The following is a 19208-nucleotide window of genomic DNA, read 5'->3' as shown; positions in this document are numbered from 1 at the left end:
ATTTTAGAAGACCTTGTTTTAAGTGCTCAGATGCAAGCAATACTTTACAGGGGAAAAAAAAGGTGAAAGATGAGAAAATAAATGTCAATTAAATGTTTCCACTGACTTTAGCACTTCTATGGCAACAGAGTGAATAGTGTTCCTTTTGGGGTGAAAAAAAGAACTCTTCTTCAAAAGAACATGGATCTGCACATTTTCCCTGTGTATAGAGCATGTATTCAGGCACTTGAATGGAAAACTTTTATATTATACTGTACATAGAGCAAGCTTGCTCATGCTGTAACTAGAAGGGAAGAAAATCATAGTAATGAAGTCTACCACTGATACTGAACTTTTCAAGGTAATGAAAAAAAAAAATTCCAGGCTACATTGAGGAATTAGAAGGTTCAATACTGATTAAAGATGCCGTAAAATGGCACATGGAGTTCAATGTAAATAAATGCAATGAAACACATGGAGGAGCAATCCTCTACAATGATTCACTGTTATCATTTGGCGATTGTAACAGACTCTTAAAAATATTAAACCTCAATGGTTAGTACATACCAAAGAGGCATGTTTTACTAAGGAAAGCACCAAGAATAAAACAGAAATTACCATCTTGCATTGATTCGGGCCAGGAATATTTTCAATTTCTTCACTGTCAACTGTATTTTGTGCTACTGCAGAGATATAAATAAGTATGTATACATGCACACACACCCCAAGACAGAAATTACTGTTATGATTGTCTGTTATAAGTTGAAAAATAACCTTCCCCTTTGCTTTAAGTGTCTCCCATTCATTTTTTATTTCCGCATTTCCAGCCTATCTTAAAATGCAAATGTAACGTATCATTGCTTAAGATACTATATTTTCAATAAACTTTCTGCAAAATTTTTGCTAAATATCATTAACAAGCAGGGATTTATCTGATTAAGTATGCTAGGAAAAAATAAGAGCAAAAGAAGTTTTCACTTCCATTTATACTCTTTGCTGACATTCTTAAATAGAAATTGCCTTTTTAAAGTTAATTTTGTTTTCTTATCTTGGCTTCTCTGGAGCTTTAACCGGTTGCTGTGAATATGTAAGATTTGGTCATCTCAGATTTGTAAGGCAGCCTCTGCAACAAGTTAAAAGACTGCAAATATGAAACTTTGGAAAGTATAAAAATTTTTAAAATCTTGTCATATAATGCCTTTGATTCCTACTGGCATGACATTGAAATAAAATTTCTGGACAAAATCTTTTGCAATGCAGACCAAGACAAAGATTCTAGCTGCTATTTTTTCCAGTTAATAGTTTAAGAGAAAATGATGTAAAATAGAAAGAGGAATTTGGGATACAAGTTGGAAAAAGTAAGAAATACAGGTCAGAAAATAATGTGGGAAAGAAGGCCTGCAAAGGCTGTTTACCTCTCCATATACAAAGAGATACTGAACAAATAGGAACAACTTGCTAAAGTAGGAATTAATTTATTTTTCCAAACTGCATTGTTCAAACATCAGGGGCTAGCACAGAAACACAATGAATGCTTTAAAATTGGATATAATCATAATTTTGGAAGATGTTTATAAAAACAGTAAGTAGACCTATTAATAGAGAAAAATGAATGGATGAGCAAAAGTTTCCAAAAGTAATTTCAATGGACAGTCTAGAAATTAAAATTTTCTATATAATAAAGTAAGTGGGTTTCAAGATTTAGACATGATAATATATTAGCTTGAATAATTCTTTTGTATTTTACAGAATGAAGAGAAGGCACCAGTCAGTTTTCCATCACTTCTTAGCCATATGACTTCTCTTTTCTTAAATCATCCTGTAATTCCAATGACAACAAATGGAGATTCAGGTGTCCCAGAGTTGACAAATACTTTTTCTCCGCTGATGTCATCCATGCCTTGTGACATGCATATAGTCAACCTGAGGACAATCCAAGCAAAGGTAAGGTCAAACCACTGTTTCTTTTGAGCAAACATATATTTAGTTTATTAATATAGTAAAATAATTTACTCTTGTAAAGTATTTTGTGGGCAAGTTTATATGATATGATAAACTGCAGTGTGATTACGAGCTTTTTTTAATTCTGCAAGAACTAGAGACTTGTGTCTGTTTGAGTAACATGAAATGATGGAATTGTTTTTTTCACAATGTATTAGTATGCATAGTGCAGAATTCTCTCTCTGGAGAGGGTACATTTCAATAAGTTCCCCAAGTATAAGAGATAACAATTCATATATCTCAGCCTTTTTTGTACTAGAATTAAATTTAAGGCCATTAGAATTTTTTCTGAGGATATTTTAAATACGGGATATAGTTTTAAACCCAAATTTTATTGTTAAAATGTTTTTAAGCTTAATTAAAGACCTAATGTAGCTATTTTAATGGCATCTCATGATGATTGGTTCCTGTGAAAACATTCTCTGGTAGGCAAACCAAAACAAAACAAACCATCCCCAAACATCTCGCCACCACCAAAAAACACCAAAAAAACAACAAACAAAATACCAACCAAAAATTCAAATAAGAAAAGGCTCTTCTGTACTCAGTGTTTTTCTCCTTCAAGGGAAAGAAAGGTATGTAACCACCAAAATTTAATTTTACCTTTGGTTAACTGAAGAACTGGAACCCGTTTTTGCATTCTTTTACTACCTACTGTTCTATAAATTATTTTGAGTTTTTCAGCTCCTTTTATAATGTGATTATGTTAAATTTATGTTGAATTGCAGTGCTATTTACCAGCACTGCTACCACAGTGAAATCCATTTTTAATTTTGCCATACTTAAGTACAAACTATGTATCCCTTTTCCTACTGAGTCTCCATGATGGCTGAGCTGTATTAACATCAGATTATATTCTGTTTAATCTGTTCATTCTTTCTTAATCTGTATTTTAATATTTAAAATTAACAGTATTTGCTTTCTCATGCTTTCTCTGTAAGTAGTTCAATCTTGTGTATGCTCCTTCAGCTGTGACTGATTCTTATTTTGAATTTCAAAGTGGAAAATTTCTTGATTTTATGGGTCTTGTGCCTTTGAAAAGCTAGGAGGAAGCCTGATATTAAATGAAATCTTCACTTTCATATTTTCATTTACTTCAACCATCTCAGCATCACAGGTTTACTTCAACATACCAAGTTCAGGGGCAGACCGTCCTGAACATCTTCCCTCTTTTTGAGGTGTAAATCCATCCCCTTGTTTGTATGATCTCGATATGAATGCTGTGAAAAGAGGCTTGCTTGGTGTCTGCTTTTTGAATTCAATGTTACTATTTGTAAGAGAATTCTCTGATTTTATCTGGGCTGTTCTGGCCCCACTGTCCCAGCTGATAAAGGATGGTTTGAGGCTGTGATCTCTTCCCTGTCCACGCTGTATATTGATTACTGATTGACAGCTCCTGAGCTTGCAGCATTAATGGGTCCACTTCAAAGTGAAACCTTGCAGCATTCATACGATAGGAATATTGTCATTATTGATACAGAATGTTCAGCAAAAAATGGTGCTATGCCTTGCAAATAATTTGGTTAATCTCTTATCATTTTCTGCTTCCTTTCTCTTGCTTCCAAGACTCTGAATGACATAATTCTGGCTAATAGACACAATGATTTTTTTTTTCCCAAAGATTTATGCCTCTCCATTGCTTAAACTGTTTAAGGTGATTTTCCATAATCCATTACAATTTCAGATAAGAGGGTACCAGATTTTAAAAAATTAAAATTAGAAATCATAAAGAATATTGTTTTTGTTGTGGTAAGATATCTCATCTTGTCATGGATGTCTCCAATCCGTTAGGATTACAATATTTGAAGATTTTTTTTCTTAATAGAACTCCAGCTTTTGAGAAGATGAACACATATTTTATCTGATGTAAATAAACTGGAACTCAAGATCTAGAACACAGTAGATTTATCCCATTATACTAAGCATAAATACACCACTTACCATATTGCCTAAACTTTTCAGTGTGTGTCTGTTAGCTTACAGTAATTGAATTGAAAAAGAATTTAAACGTTTTTTTCTTTCTCATCAAAATTTTAGTAGCGTTGCCCTGGGATATTGGTTATGAGAAAGCCTAACAAATTTTTTTTATTTACTTTTAAGGCTGCATTTTAATTCATAGATATCAAAATCAAATCAAACTTTAGCAACTCCTCTAAGAAAGCTAGTTAGAGATTTTTTGTTGAATAGCAGTGCTGTGAAGTTTTACAAAGTTAAGAATGTTGTTATTTATTGAAAATTGAGGAGTTTGTAACAAAACAAACCCTAAAAATTGAGGTTTTCATGCAGTTAGCATGATCATATTTAGAAGGAACATTTGTTGTAAATTAAATTCATCCTTGCTCAGACATTCAATTATCTTAAATGCATTTAATCTAATTTACCTAGAAATTATATAAGAACAGGTAAGTTAAAGTAGACGTGGAGGCTGTTGACAACTTACAGTAATTTCATGAAAACAAGCCGCAGCAATTTGACAAAAATTTTGGTGGAAACCCAGAAGTGCGGCTAATACTCGGGGGCGGCTAATATGTGAATAATTTTCTGACATTTACAACCCCAGACATGCCAGCCAGGGCGCCGAGCCAAGCACCTGCCAGTAAAAGCCGGCATTTCATGATTGTTACAAAGTGTTACTCTGTTACCCTGGCTCCCTGCAGGCAGCACGGGGGGCGGGGAGAGAGGCAGGACAGTTCTCTTCTTCCCTCCTCTGCCGCAGCCCGGGGGAGAGACGGGGGGACCCTGCGCCACCATTGCCGTGGCTCGGGGAGGAGGGGGGGGGCTCTGCCCCCTCCCTCTGCCGCCGTGGCGGGAGCAGGGGGTGCTCCGTGCCCGGCCGGCGCCGCAGCGGGAGCGGGGCCGGGGCGAGCGAACCCAGAGGCGGCGGCCAGCCCCGAGCGGCACGACCGAGCTGGGCCACCTGACCCCGTCAGCAACCCCTAGCGGGCCAAGCCTGCACAGCCTTAGTTGAGCCAGTAAACCCCCCGCCATGCCGCGGTTCTGTTAGTATTTGGCAACTTTGTTGCACGCGGGTCCTCGCTGCGAACGACAGAGCGGCTCATATTCAGGTGCGGCTTATTTATGGACAAAGAACGAAATATTTGCCAACACCCAGAGATGCAGCTTATACTCAGTGCGGCTTGTATTCGTGAATTTACTGTAATCTGTCTTTTTTCTGCTTTGTTAATGGGTTAGAAGAGCTTTATTTTTTACACAGTGTTGCTATGTGCCTGGTAGAAGGTGGAGTACTAAATAATAGATATTTATACTGACAAAACACTTTTATTCAATGTGTCATTAATTGTTTGTTACATTTTTGGTTTAAAACCTTTGAATCTTAATTAAGATAATATTTAATTCTAAAAAATTGGGAGATGAAATATTCATACCATCATTTGAAATGAATATATGCATTTTTAATGCAGTTTACTAGAAGATAAATTAAGTGAATTAGAGGAAGTGTTGATACCTATTACTGACTTGTCATTTCTAGCATTAATTTACCCCATAGGAAGTCAGTTTTTTTCAGTCTGAATTTTAATGTTTCTCTAATCTGATGTTTAGGCGGACAGTATTATTTTGTGTGCATAAAAATATCTACTTCTAAGTGCAGCACTGTCACATCAGTGACAATGAAAACCAAATCAGGTGTTTCATAGTAGGAAGGGGAAAATATCACAGCTATTACCTTACTTCATGTAGAAAGTGGTACTGCTGTTCCTGTGAACAGAATAAGGACTTCTTTAACCATCCATGTTAGTGAATACTGGAAACTTGTTTTCATATGCTGAATCTAGGCACTATTCATAAATTAAAAAGTTGATTTTAGGTGATAATAAGTTATTGTTCACAGAATATTTTCAAGCTCAGTTTTATTTGTGATTTGTAAACTATGCAAAGTTTCTAACAGTCAGAGTTCTACTAAAAAGTATCTAATTTCAAGTCCAAATACTATTGAGTAAATTTTTACAATTTTAAATTAGGAACTTAAATCCACAAAGTTTCTAATTTTTTGTTAGATGAATGAGTAGTTTATACTATTAATTTGTTGTACTTTGAATCTTTGTCATGCTGGGTTTCAAAGAAGCTGGTACAAGCTGATCTCCTTGATCTCCTTTAAAAAAAGAAATTAAGGTGAAAAGTCTACTAGATTAAGACTGACCTCTTGTTTGGTACACTTTCAGGAGCTGATGCATCACAGGGTGCCTAATGCAGTAGGCTGTTTGTTGGCATTGGTTTCTCCAAGGAATAGATACATTCTGAAGTACCAGAAATGAACCTAACTCATGGCAGATGCTTTTGTGAAAAAGCACCAATAGAAGAACAAATAAACCAGAAATAAGTAAGAGAAAAATAGCCTGAAGAACTGGCATGTCTTTGGGCAGAACCATCTTTTTATGCTCTTATTATATATATAGTAGAATTAAGAGCTGAACAGTGTAAACCAGCAATGTTTAAAGAAATAAAGCAATGCATCATAGTAAATAAGTGGCTGCAGTGAGTGTAGGGGTTCAGCCACGAGAAAGGCATTGATGGGCTGGAAGATGTCCAGGCAAGGGCAATTGAGCTGGAGAAGGGTCTGGAGCACAAATCCAGTGAGGAGCAGCTTTCTCTTTAATGTCTACTGAGGCTCAAAAGCACTGAATTTCTTAGAGATAAACATAACATTTATTTCATATGTGTATTTCAGTGTACATTTTTCTGTACTTTAACTGAGTTAGAGAGCAGTTTAGCTACATGAAAGTTTGTTCAACATAATCCCATTGAATATATAAAACTGAGTATGATAATTAACAAATTATTTCTATTTTGTTTTCTGTTTTGCCATGTGCAGTAATTTCACGACTATAAGGCGCACCCTTTTGACTAAAATTTTGGTTCGAACTCGGGAGTGTGACTTATAGTCCTGTGCGCCTTATATAATGTACAAAGTTGCAAAATTTGCCAACCTGGAAGTGTGAGCTTTGAGCCGAGCCGCGAGCGGGGGCGGTGCCAGGGGAGCAGCGAGCCATGAGGTGGGGTGGGAGCAGGCAGTTGCAGCTGGCAGGAGCTGCGTGGGGTGGGTGGAACCGGGCAGCCCCCAGCCAGCAGGAACTGCGTGGGAAGAGAGGGAGTGGGCGACCCCACACCGCTCTGAACTGTGGGTGGCCCCGAGCCGTGGATGGTCCTGAGCTGCCCCGAGGTGCCCCGAGCCTGGTGGGGGGGCGATTGGGCCTATCCGAGCCCACACACCCCCAGCAGGGGAAAAGTGGGGCCAGTTCAAGCCTGCATGACCCCAGCGGAGTGGACGGCGGGGCCTATCTCAGCTCACCCAGGCTCTGCAGGGGAAAAACGGGTCCGATCTGAGCCTGCATGGCCCCAGCAGGGGAAAAGCAGGGCTGATCTGAGCCTGCAAGGCCCCAACCAGGGAAAAGTGGGACCAATCCAAGCCTGCCCCGCCCTGGCAGGGGAAAAGCAGGACCAATCCAAGCCCGCCTGGCCCCGAACCGCCCCGAGCTGCCCTGAACCACAGCAACCCCGAGGTGTGAGCCGTGGCCGCCCCCAGCAGTGGCAGCCCTGAGCCGCCTCAAGCTCCCCCTCGCCAGCCGGGGGCGGCCGGGAGTGCCTGGCCCCATGCATGGGGAGGGCGCTTGTCGCTGCATTTAAAGGCTACGCCAATCTGTGAAAAATCTTTGCAAATTGAGCACCTGCCAGTAAACTCTACGATTGCGGGATTCCATTACTAATTCGGTACTTTGTTGTGCGCAGCATGGATCTTCGTGGCAAAAAAAAAGTGTGCCTTATAGTCCGGTGCGCCTTATATAATGTACAAATTTGTGAAATTTGCCGACTCCTGGAGGTGCGCCTTATAATCCGGTGCACCTTATGGTCGTGAAATTGCTGTGATTTTTGTGGGAAACCAGTTATTAGGGTTATGATAGTTACGCTTCAGTCCTGAGTCTGTACATGGGCATCTGTTGACCTTTAAATTCAATGGTTTATATTAATAGTCTATAACATGGTTCAACTCTTTGCCATTTAATTCTGTGTTTAGTTCAATCTAGGCTGAACATTTTTTAAGGTGTAAATGTCTCTATCTGCTGTATCATAACGATAATTCTTTTGGTCTAAAATGTCTTCCTGACTGATACTTTATGAGTAATCTTCTCTAATATTTGTTTGTAGGTAGATACCAAACCATCTGATGAAGCTGCACTGATTCTTCACAGAAAGGGATTTGATTGTAGATTTTCAAACAGAGACATTGGTCTACTCTGTTCCACTACTCAGGGAAAGGTATGCTTATTAATATGTAGGAATTTTTAAATAAAATTTTAAAATATATGGGGGATTTTTTTTTGGACAGAAGAGTAAATATCATTTTGTTTAGAAACAAGAGTTCAAATCCAAACATTTCTAGTAATTTTGAATATACTAATTACATTGAAATATAGGAAGTAAATACTGTCTGAAGATATCTAAATTATTGAGCAGTCTTTAATCTGTGATATTTTTAATTATTCAAAATATTTGGCATGAGGATTTTCATGCTGGCTTCTGCACAGAGCTGTACGATTTTAAGTTATTTGCTGCTTTTTCTAAATGTTATTATTTTTGTTCTTTTTGTTGTTCATTTTCTTTGTTTGGTTTTTTTGTTTGTTTTTCCCTCCAGATAAAGGTGAATAAACTCTTTAGCAAATTCAGAGTGGAAAGTATTACACCCACCTCTTTATCTTTGATGCATTCACCTCCAGATGCCAGAAATATAAGTGAAATAAATATGAGTTCTATGGAGATAAATACGTTCCGGATTCGGCTGGGATGAAAGCCTGCTTTAATACTCAAATAAAGAAGAATTTGCAATTGTATCTCCTCTGAGTTTCATGTGCAATAAGAGGCACATTAATGTTATTCCAGCTTCTGGATACTGTGAGAAAAAGATGCATTCTATAATTTTTTTAGATTTTTTTTGACCAACACAATGAAAAGCCATGTTGCAAGCAACTTTTTTTTTGTTCAGGATTTTTCCCCCATAAAATAGCAACATCATTATCAGTTAGTACAACAAATGAATAAATTTCTATGGATATTAACCTCTCAACAGATTAAATCTCAGGTTAAATGCTAATTAATTATATTTCTGGTGTTTTAATTTTCATAAATAGGGGATTGCATTTTAAACAACCTTTTTTTCCTGATTCTTGATGAATTTATATGTGAATAACTCAATATAGAAAGTCATGATGCAGCTTGGAAATAAAATGGAAGAAAATGTTCCTGTGTAGTAGCTAATGTCCAAATATTTGCAATCATTTATATAAATGACAATAATCTCAATTTATTCCACAATTAATTTCATTTTATTCAACACAAAGGGGATTATTAATTGTGGTAAAATGAAAGCCTGCAGTACTTGTGATAAGTGATGGTAGATGTTAATACTTCTACCATTCACCTGAGTTATGTAAATAGAAAAACGTGAACCTACAAAGTAATTTTGCAATGGAAATGTTTAATAAAACTCCCATTTTGTTACTTGACACACTGGGATATGTGCAATTATTCCATTGCCATGATGAGAAATGTCCATAATTATCATGAATACAAGATTTTTTATAAAACTCATTTAGATACCGGTGTTCTCGGAAATGAGTTTTCTATTTCAAGATTACCATATCAAAATAAATGTGCCTTATTTTTTGATATGTCTTGTTACAATTTTGGTGTCTATGTTAATGTTTTCTGGGGAAAAGGTAGTTTATATAATACTTAAGCTGTGTATCTCCTATTTGACAATGCTGGCCACACTGATCTATGTACTCCTGCACCAAGTTTGTGCTCTCTTATTCTGAGCATTTGGACTATTTGAATGTATTAACGTGATGTCATGACATGAAACACCAACAAAAAAAAAGAATTACTGTAGAAGCTAAATTTTAGAAAACTGCTTTAAAGAAAATTGCAACTTGATGCAGAGAGTTGATAGTAAGCAAGATACAGTTTGCAAACCCATCAAAACATGTGCTTGCATGTCACAGACTGTGTTTACCTGTTAATTCCAAATCACGTGCCTATATTTTAAAAAACATTTTACAAACTTGCAACCTCACTTACATTGCCAGTGTTCATGTTACTGAAGAATGGAGACTTTGCTTTTTCCCATGTTAGTTCATATTTAGTACTTAAGCCATCCAAGTGTGTAAAGTATTTCCCTATGTAGAGCTGCTGCTTACAGTTAATATGCATAAACATTCACTTAAGTATGATCCCATTTTATAGTCTACATTTATTTTCCTAGCTTGTTCTTCTGTCTCTTGCATATGCTTTACTTTTCCATACCTTGTTGCTTATCCTCAATACTAATGCATGAAAAGTTATCATAACGGTAAAAAAATGTGCTAGCTCTAATACTGCCTCCTGTATTTAATTTCATCATTGTTGTTCAACAATTATATCAAATATCAAAGTCTATCAAACTATTTCATGTAGCTACAGGCTATTTAAAAATAAAATTAAAGACAGATTTTATGCATTGTCACAGGTTGGATCTCTGTTGAGATTGAGTAGATTATCTTAATTCAATTTACTGTATGGTTTGTAATAACGGGAATGCTTTAGTAGGATCTGGTGCAAGTTACATCAAGAATGTAGGAACCACTAACCACAAATGGAAGAATCAGATAGATCCAATAAATGGATGTTTTCACGCAATAAACATGTACTGTAACTTTTCTTAGAAAGGATATTTGAAATGCTGTTTTTTGTTGGAACTCAAAGCTTAGTAGACTTGACAGCAGAAATTTCTCATAACATTTATTTTATTGCCTCTTCAGAATTAAAATGTTAAAGAGACTTTTATGTGTTCTGTGCAAGACAACATTCAAAATACTATTTCAGTTTCACTGGGTAGAAAAGGAAAATTTTGATGCAATAAAATTTTAAAGTATTTTGCCTCTTGGAGTTGCTTTGAAAGATTCTTCATATAGCATTAGTTCTTTACTTTTATCATCAGCTGTACAGTCGTGATGCCTGAATCTTCCTTAACCAGCAGATGTAATCCATATTCCTCTATTTTGCTTTTGTGTGTGTGTGTGTGTGTGTATGTGTAATGACAGCTTTCAATTCAAGATCCTTTCCTGAGGTCCTTAACTAAATCAAAACTCCAAAGTCTCAAGAAGAATTTTGTGTGAATTGGTTGAGAATGTTGCTGTCAATGAGGTTGTGTTTTCACTGGTTTGTAATTTTGTTGGATTTTTGTTTTGGTTTGGTTTGTGTTTTTTTCACACAAATCTTAATGAATTCTTATGCTGGTTTTTGTGAATTGGCCATCTAATTAAATTTTATTGTTTTGGGTTTTTTTTTTTTCTGTTTTTATGACTCCTGGGTTTGTAGCTATTAGTTAAGAGAAACAAGCATCTTTACCTTGCCAGTATGATTTTAAATATAGTGCTGCATATAAAATGGTTTAAAACATCGTAGTTATTTTCCATATAAGAGTTGTCCCTGTTCTGATTTTACAATTTGGGGTTTTTTTACATTCCTTTATCTTAATTTTCTTTGGTTTACTTGCTCATATTGTCTGAAACAAACTGATTTCAGCTGAAGGCTTTTGATATTTTCTCTTGGAAGATTTTATATCTCATGGGGATATGTAAAATAAAATCTCTAATAAAAGGTAATGTTATTGTGAGATGTGGTCAGCGTCATTAATACCTTGGCTTAAAAAAATTTAATTTATTTTAAAATGAAAGAAACATAACTTCTTTGAGACAAACATAACTTCTTTGAAAAGGTTCATATGTCACTATCTGTTGAGAATGACACTAATCTGTAGTGAGATCAAAAGTGCAATCTATTTCACAGCTGCCAAAGAGAAGAAGATAGATGCTAACTTCAGAGATGTAAACGTGAGATTGCACAGAGTGGGAAGGAAAGGAGCAGCTCTTTTGCAAAGGAAGTGCACTGACTTCATAGAAAATATTAGAAGGTTTAAAATTCTAGATTTTTTTTTTACTTAATGTTTATCTTTGAAGCATTTGGGAGCAATGAAGTGGAAGCTTTTCTAGTAAATTAACAAACACACCATTAGAACATGGCAAGTCACAATAACAGTTCAACTGTAATTAGGCTGAATATTTTTTTAAAAATTAGGTAATATTATTGTAATGTTCTGTAATTGCAAGTTGAGCAGGCATAGATATTTTACAGCTTTCCTTTTCCAAGTGGTGATGGTGCTCGAACATAATGATTAGCAAAGACAATAAAGTATAAATTTCAGTCAGTGCCTGAAGCTATGTGATGTTTGTCTGGATAGTCTTAGCTATAAATATAAAAGCAAACATATACAGACACAAAGTAAATCCCCATAATTTTAAAATGATGTTTCAAGATAAAACCTGAAAGTGTATAACATCTAACAGGCAACAATGGGTATGGGTCCAATTTAAAGCAGCCCTTCACCACTTTGAAGTCACTCTATTTTGAAATCAATATCAGCATGACCAGGTGGACAGAATATATTCCACCAATTCCAACCAATAAGGTATTATTTTACTATATGAAATGTTATTAACAATATTTGATGTATGCCTGTGCATTGTGTTTTAAAGAAACATGTGGAATCTCTCTATACATCTCTACTGACAGTGACACTATTGCTCAGATTTAGTGGGTTATTTGACTCGAGATGGGTCATATCTCTCTGTGATAAAATACAGAGCACAGATTCAGTGGTTGTCCCTTTTTATTTTAGGATAGCTACACTATCATAATATAATGAATTTCAAAAATCAACCAAAGATGTTAATTTTGTCTTCTAAAAGAGGAAATATATAAAAATATTGCCTAGAATAAGCTCAGGTCAGTGCATAATTATTGGGATTTTTCCAGAGAGTTTCTGTCACCAATTTCTTTGCAAGTTAAATTATTAAATCGTGGCCCTGACAGTCTTTCAATATACACATTTTATGAACAAATTGATATTTAAAGTCTATATTGCATCAGCTAATCTTGGTATGTCAGAATTTCTGTGGAGTATCAGTAGTGCATGATTTCCATTACTCTCCTTTCTTTAGGTAAATCATTTAATAGCACTAAGACTAGTAAGAAAATAATTCTATTTTTAATAATATCCATGATTTCTAAAAAATTGTACTGTTTGGACTGTAAAGGTAAGGAAATTTTTGGTTATATATTTCAGAGCTTCAGGTTTTCAATATAACACATTCTTCAAACAGTGCCTGATAATGTGATGCCCAGTCTACCAAAGTTATTAACGTATGCATATCAGTAGACTGGAGACTTTGGTCACAGTTTTACCTCCACCATCACCACTCCCTTTGCATCAGACACATCCACCATACAGGAAAGCACATGCCTTTGCTCTTTTTTAAATCATGACCTGCAAAGTATCATGGTCTCCCCAGATAGCTGATCTATTTTTATTTCTATCTTAACTTATTCCTTTTGTCTTTTCTCAATTCTTGTCATGCCAGCTAAAGATGTGGGCATTTGTAGCCTCCAACATCCACACAGCCCTCCAGCTCTACCTGTTGCATATGACACAGCTTTCTGGGGTTGGGCTATTTGCAGTGTCAGTCAGAGCATGGGATGTGATAGATTCTTCACAGTAATTTCACGATTATAAGCCACACCATTTTGACTAAAATTTTGGTCCGAACCCGGAAGTGCGGCTTATAATCAGATGCGGCTTATATAGGGACAAAGAATGAAAAGTTGCTGTTTTAGTTTAGAGGACAAGTATCTGCTGAGAAAAGTGGCAGCTTCTCTTTGAAATGGAGAATGCAAACTCCCTACCTCCAAATTATTATAATTTTGAAATTAAGGGGCTTTCAGGCAAAAATATGGGAATTAGGAATAACAGTTCTTTACCAGGGAAATTAAAATAGAAATACAGTACTACAAAGAAACAAACTCCAAGCCCTGACAAAGTCAGAGTACAACCTGACACCCCATCAGGCAGAGTGTTGCGAGCAGTCCCTTTAAATGGTGGCTGCAGTCCTCTTACAGTGACAGATGTGATTCAGTTGAAGCAGTGGTTCTGTAGAAGGTGCAGTTTCCCTCCGGAGGTCCAGTGGTGATGTGGAGAAATCCAGTTTCCCTCTGGAGTCCAGTGGAGAAAGGGGCTCCCTTAGTGTCCCGAAACCTCTGTTTTTGTCTTAGTAAGAAATGTTACGCTCTTCCCTCTGGCTGGAGTAACTTCCAATGGGATGAAGTAATTTTATCAGTCACACAGTGGGACTCAATGGGCCGTTAGCAGAAAATGACTCTCTGGAGGAAGGATGAGTAGTGAAAAGATAAAGAATAACGTCCCACCTGGTTTCAATGGATGGCTCATTAGCAGAATATCTCTTGTGGAGATAAGGATGACTGCACCCACCCTCAACAGATGGTGCTAGAATAGATACCTTTTATCACACTATGTTGTAACCCAAGACAGTTGCCGACACCCAGACATGCGGCTTATAATCAGGTGCGCTTGATAATAGTGAAATTACTATACATGTTTTAAGTCTACATCAGTGATCATGCAAATGCTGTGCATGCCCTCTTTGCTTGCCAGAACTGTCTTGCATCACTGTCCTGCTTTTCAGAAATACACATCTTTTTTTCTGAAAATCCACTTGTACAAGCTTCAGTGCCGTTCTCCCTTTTTCTCTTCCTCAGTTTCATGATATAACACACTTTTCATTTCAGGGCCTTTGGTCATTCTGTAACCTACCTTCCAGAAGTTGTGCATATGTTCAGAATTACTAAATAACTGTCTTGCAGTCTAAAATGTCTAATGAAGACAAAACAGATCTTCAGTAAGCCGTGCTGTCTGAATCAATTTCAGTAGAGCCACACAAATTTGCAAACAGGTGATGACCCTTTTATACAAAACACTTTAATGCCTGTGACAATGAAAAGATGTATTATCTGTACTCTCTTTTGAATGATTTTAAACAGTATCTTTTTTGCAAGCTAAAATAAACAATGCAAGTTCAATGGAAGCGATTCAGATTGACAGTAATGGTATCAAAAGATTGAATACAGCTGTTGCAAACATTCTTAATGAAGCATGTTAGTGAAAGTCCTTCAACCAGATGAAGGACTAAGGTTTGCATGGCAAAAGGGATTTGTTTTAACAGTGATCAAATCAGTTTCATTGATTTTTCTCCTATCTTAGTAAATGAAATCTACTGACTTGGTTGGTAGATATGGAAAAGAATCTGTGAAAGTTCAAATGTAACTGTAAGGCAAACTTACTAAAATGGTTTTGACACAAGGATCCACAACTTATTAGCCTAATTGCTATTGAAATACACAAAATGAATTGTGAATTTTCATTTATCAAATATTTGGCCTTTGAAAGGTAAGTCAAGATAATAATTACTTTGTGTTGGGTTTTAAAATAGCTAATCAATGTGTAATTGCTGATAGGAGAGATACCTTACAATTTGAATTTGTGGAAGTTCATTTTATAGAAAGATACGCTCTATGCAAAACTCCTTTGTAGCTTTTGATAGCTTTCCAGAGAGAACACATGAGGTATAGCTGGAATGGGAAACCTGTAGTTTGGAAAGTTTTAGCTATTAAAACTCCTGCAGATGCAGATCAGTAATGGATCTCTGTTCATTTTTTGAATATTTGTGATAACTCTCACCCAGATGGTGGGATATTTTGGTTTTAATATATAATATACAAAACAGTGAATCAAGTATATGCCAGGAAAGAAGGAAAAGTGTTCTGTCCTTGATGCTGAAGAGCATTCCTTGATGATGATGATATACATTTAACTGGGGAGAAAAAAGCAGCTCTTCCAAGATAGGATTCAAGAGCATTCTTCTAAATCCAAGAAAAAAAATATGTATTTCACTGATTCAGTGTAGGTAGAGGTGTGTGACACTAGCATGATCTAAATAACCATCAATAGCGAAAAAAAAGAAGAAGCACTGAGATCTCATTTCACAGGGATTCGTCAAAATCTGTGTGGAATCTTACAGAAGTCCTCATGTTTCAAGTAAAAAATCAACATCAGCAAGTAAGCTCCCCATCTCATCACCCCTAACACACATACAGACTCTAAGAATGCCGTGTCATCTCTGTCATGATTTTTTATATTTTGCAGCATAATGTCTGTAGAATTCCAGTTCAATTTTCTGTTGCAAACTGTGATCAAAATACAAGTTTTCTTGGGCTTTCTAGTCGCAATGTTTTCACAGTGGCACTGCCTAAAGTATTATGTGCCCAAAGCCTTGTGAGTGTGGTGACAAGGCTGCATTTTGGATATGTAGGTCACCGAGGAACAGAGTTGAAAAGGTGCTGGCTGTGTTGACATAGGAGGTGTGGAACTGTGGGTGGTCAGGGTGTGAGTTTACAGTTCCTCTGAAAGTGAGAGCAATCACTAATTTAATGCTGCCTTACATATGGATCAAGTTGAAAACTGAGATTACAAGAATGTTTAACAATTGTCATTGACGAATAGTAACTCGGCATCAGTGTTCGGTTTAGTTTTATATTCTACACTTGGCTTTAAAAGTAGGTACTGATAAATTGAAACTACAGTAATTTTACAATTATAAGCTGCACCATTTTGACTAAAATTTTGGTCCAGACCTGGAAGTGCGGCTTATACTCCAGAGTGGCCAATATATGAACTAAGTTCAGAAATTTACCAACCCAGAAGTGCAAGCCTCAGCAGCCCTGAACCGAGTCGGAACCTGTCTGACCCCAAGCCGAGCCAGTAAACCCAGTGATCCCGCAATTCTGTTACTAATTGGCAACTTTGTGAAAGTTGCACGTAGATCCTCGCTGCGAACGCAAGTGCAGTTTATAATCCGGTGCAGTTTATATATGGACAAAGAACGAAACATTGCCGACACTCAGAAGTGTGGCTTATAATCAGGTGCGACTTATAATCGTGAAAATACTGTAATCCAAAGGGCAAAGCAAAAACAATTTTGTGCTAATGACAGAACTATGATAGAATAAAGGTATTTCTCTTTGTCTGAAATCATGCTTCAAACCATGGTTGAAGGCTCTTGCTTGTTTGCTGACAGGTGTTACCTTGATATATATTGCAGTCTGAATAATAATCAATAAAGTTTTGTTCACCTGGGAAAGCACAAGGTTGTCAGTATGATCAAGGGGAAAGAAATGTGAATAATAGTTTAAAATTAATTTATTGTAGCCATGCAATCAACAAAGAGAAATTTCCAAGCACAGAAACAGAAGTGAAAAAGCAGACAGCCATAAATGAAAGGAGTTTTGCTGGACTTTGCTTCACACATCATCTGCTTATGTATTTGCCAGTATTCCAGAAAAAATACCCATGTGTATTCTAGAGATCAAGGCTGGAAAAATTAGTGGATATTCATATACTCATCTATGTATTTTTTCTTTCACACTGGACATAGGTTTAGGGACACAGAACTTACTTTGACAACTTATTGAGAGAATCAAATGTATAGTAATTTTCCCTACTGTGTTGCTGTTACTATGGGAGAAAGCAGTTACTGCAGAGTTTTTTGTTCAATCTAATGGACAAGTACAGTAATTTCACAACTATAAGGCACACCGGATTATAAGGCGCACTTCCGGGTGCCAGCAAATCTCCGAACTTCTGCCGATATATAAAGCTCACCGGACTATAAGGCGCATTTTTTTTTTGCAGTGAGGATCCACCGCTGACTTCCCCTGTACGGTTGCTGGTCGAGGCCCCGCCTCCACCTGGCAGCTGCAGCACCATGGGTCCCCAGTCCCGCCTGCACCCGGCAGCTGTGGTGCCACGGGCCCCTGGGCTCACCTGTACCCGGCAGCCTGGCCACAGCGGGCCTGCCTCCACCTGTCAGCCGCGGCCCTGGCGGCTCCCCCCGCAGCTCATGGCTCACACTTCCGGGTTGGCAAATTTCCGAACTTTGTTCGTATATAAGGCACACCAGACTGTAAGGCGCACTTCCGGGTTCAGGCCAAAATTTTAGTCAAAAGGGTGCGCCTTATAGTCATGAAATTACTGTAAACGCTTACTAATCAGCAAATCTGAAATTCTGCTGTATTTATTTTGAATTCAGTCTTAGTTGAATTGCAGTAATCTTACCATTACAAGCCGCACCTGAATATAAGCCACACCTCTGGGTTTCGGCAATCTTTAGGTCTTTCTGTCTATATAAGCCGCACCGGAATATAAGCCGCTCTGTCGCTCTGCTGTTCACAGAGAGGACCCATGTGCAATAAAGTTGCCAATTATAACAGAATCGTGGGATTGCAGGGTTTACTGGCTCGGCTCGGGGCCGGTCAGGCTTGGCCCACTCGGGGCTGCTGACGGGGTTAGGTTGCCCAGTTCGGCGCTGCTGCTCGACGGGGCCGCTTGGGGCCGGCCACCGCTGCCGCCGGGCTCGCTCACCCCAGCCTGGTACTACCCCACAGCAGCAGATGGCAACAAAGCCCACCCGCTCCAATGGTGGCAGGGGGAGACAGAGCCCGCCAGCACCTGTGGCAGTGGTGGCAAGCGGGGACGGAACCCCCCTGCTCCCACGGTGCTGGTGAGAGGCGGGCATGGAGCTCCCCGCCTCCCCCCCGTGCCATGGGGCCAGCAGGAGCCCGCCACCACCCACCACGCAACAGAGTAACCAATTTGTAACAATTGTACAATCCCGGGTTTTACTGGCAGGTACTCGGCTTGGCACCCTGGCTGGCACTTCCGGGGTTGGAAATTTCCAGACTTTTTTCATATATTGGCCGCTTCTGAGTGTAAGCTGCATTTCTGGGGTGGGAGCAAAATTTTAGTCAAAATGACGCGGCTTATAATTGTGAAATTACTGTACTTTAGAAAACAGCAACACATTTCCTGTGAAAAATAATTGCTTTGCTCTGGGAGATCTATATCTGTGCTCTAATGATTAGAAGAAATGTAAATATTTAAATTTCTACTGATGGTAAAAGGCTATAGGATGCTTTGCACTCAAAGACAGTAGATTTTTTTTAAAAAAAGAGACAATTAAGTGGACTTATGGAATTGGAGAATCAACAGGAAGGTATCTATTCTAGAAATACTGTTCACTTTCAAATTCATAATAAATTGTTCCTGATCACACATCCATTTTGAATGTCAAAAGCAGAGTATTTGACAGGGGAGAAAAACAATGGATGATCATCAGAGCATGGCTTCACTGCTCCTCACAGGCAGAGGAATCTTTTGAGATTATTTCATTATTTTCAAATTGTTGGGTAATCTACAGTTCTAGAAACTT

General features: G+C 37.7%; 1 protein-coding gene across 2 annotated transcripts in view; it reads left to right on the top strand.

The window, feature by feature from the left end:
* Nucleotides 1–11647, top strand: part of MAN2A1 (mannosidase alpha class 2A member 1) — a 125044-nt gene extending 113397 nt beyond the window's left edge. For both annotated transcript variants that reach the window (XM_033086584.2, XM_033086583.2), the window contains 3 exons: nucleotides 1729–1923; nucleotides 8143–8253; nucleotides 8630–11647. In XM_033086584.2, the coding sequence (XP_032942475.1) occupies nucleotides 1729–1923; nucleotides 8143–8253; nucleotides 8630–8782 (459 nt within the window). In that variant the 3' untranslated portion in view covers nucleotides 8783–11647. The remainder of the gene's footprint in view (nucleotides 1–1728; nucleotides 1924–8142; nucleotides 8254–8629) is intronic.
* The last annotated feature ends 7561 nt before the right edge of the window (nucleotides 11648–19208 follow it).

Source organism: Catharus ustulatus, assembly GCF_009819885.2.
Source record: "Catharus ustulatus isolate bCatUst1 chromosome Z unlocalized genomic scaffold, bCatUst1.pri.v2 scaffold_29_arrow_ctg1, whole genome shotgun sequence".
Lineage (NCBI taxonomy): Eukaryota > Metazoa > Chordata > Aves > Passeriformes > Turdidae > Catharus > Catharus ustulatus.
The sequence above is the reverse complement of the archived record's forward strand: the minus strand, read 5'-3'. Positions and strand labels throughout refer to the sequence as shown.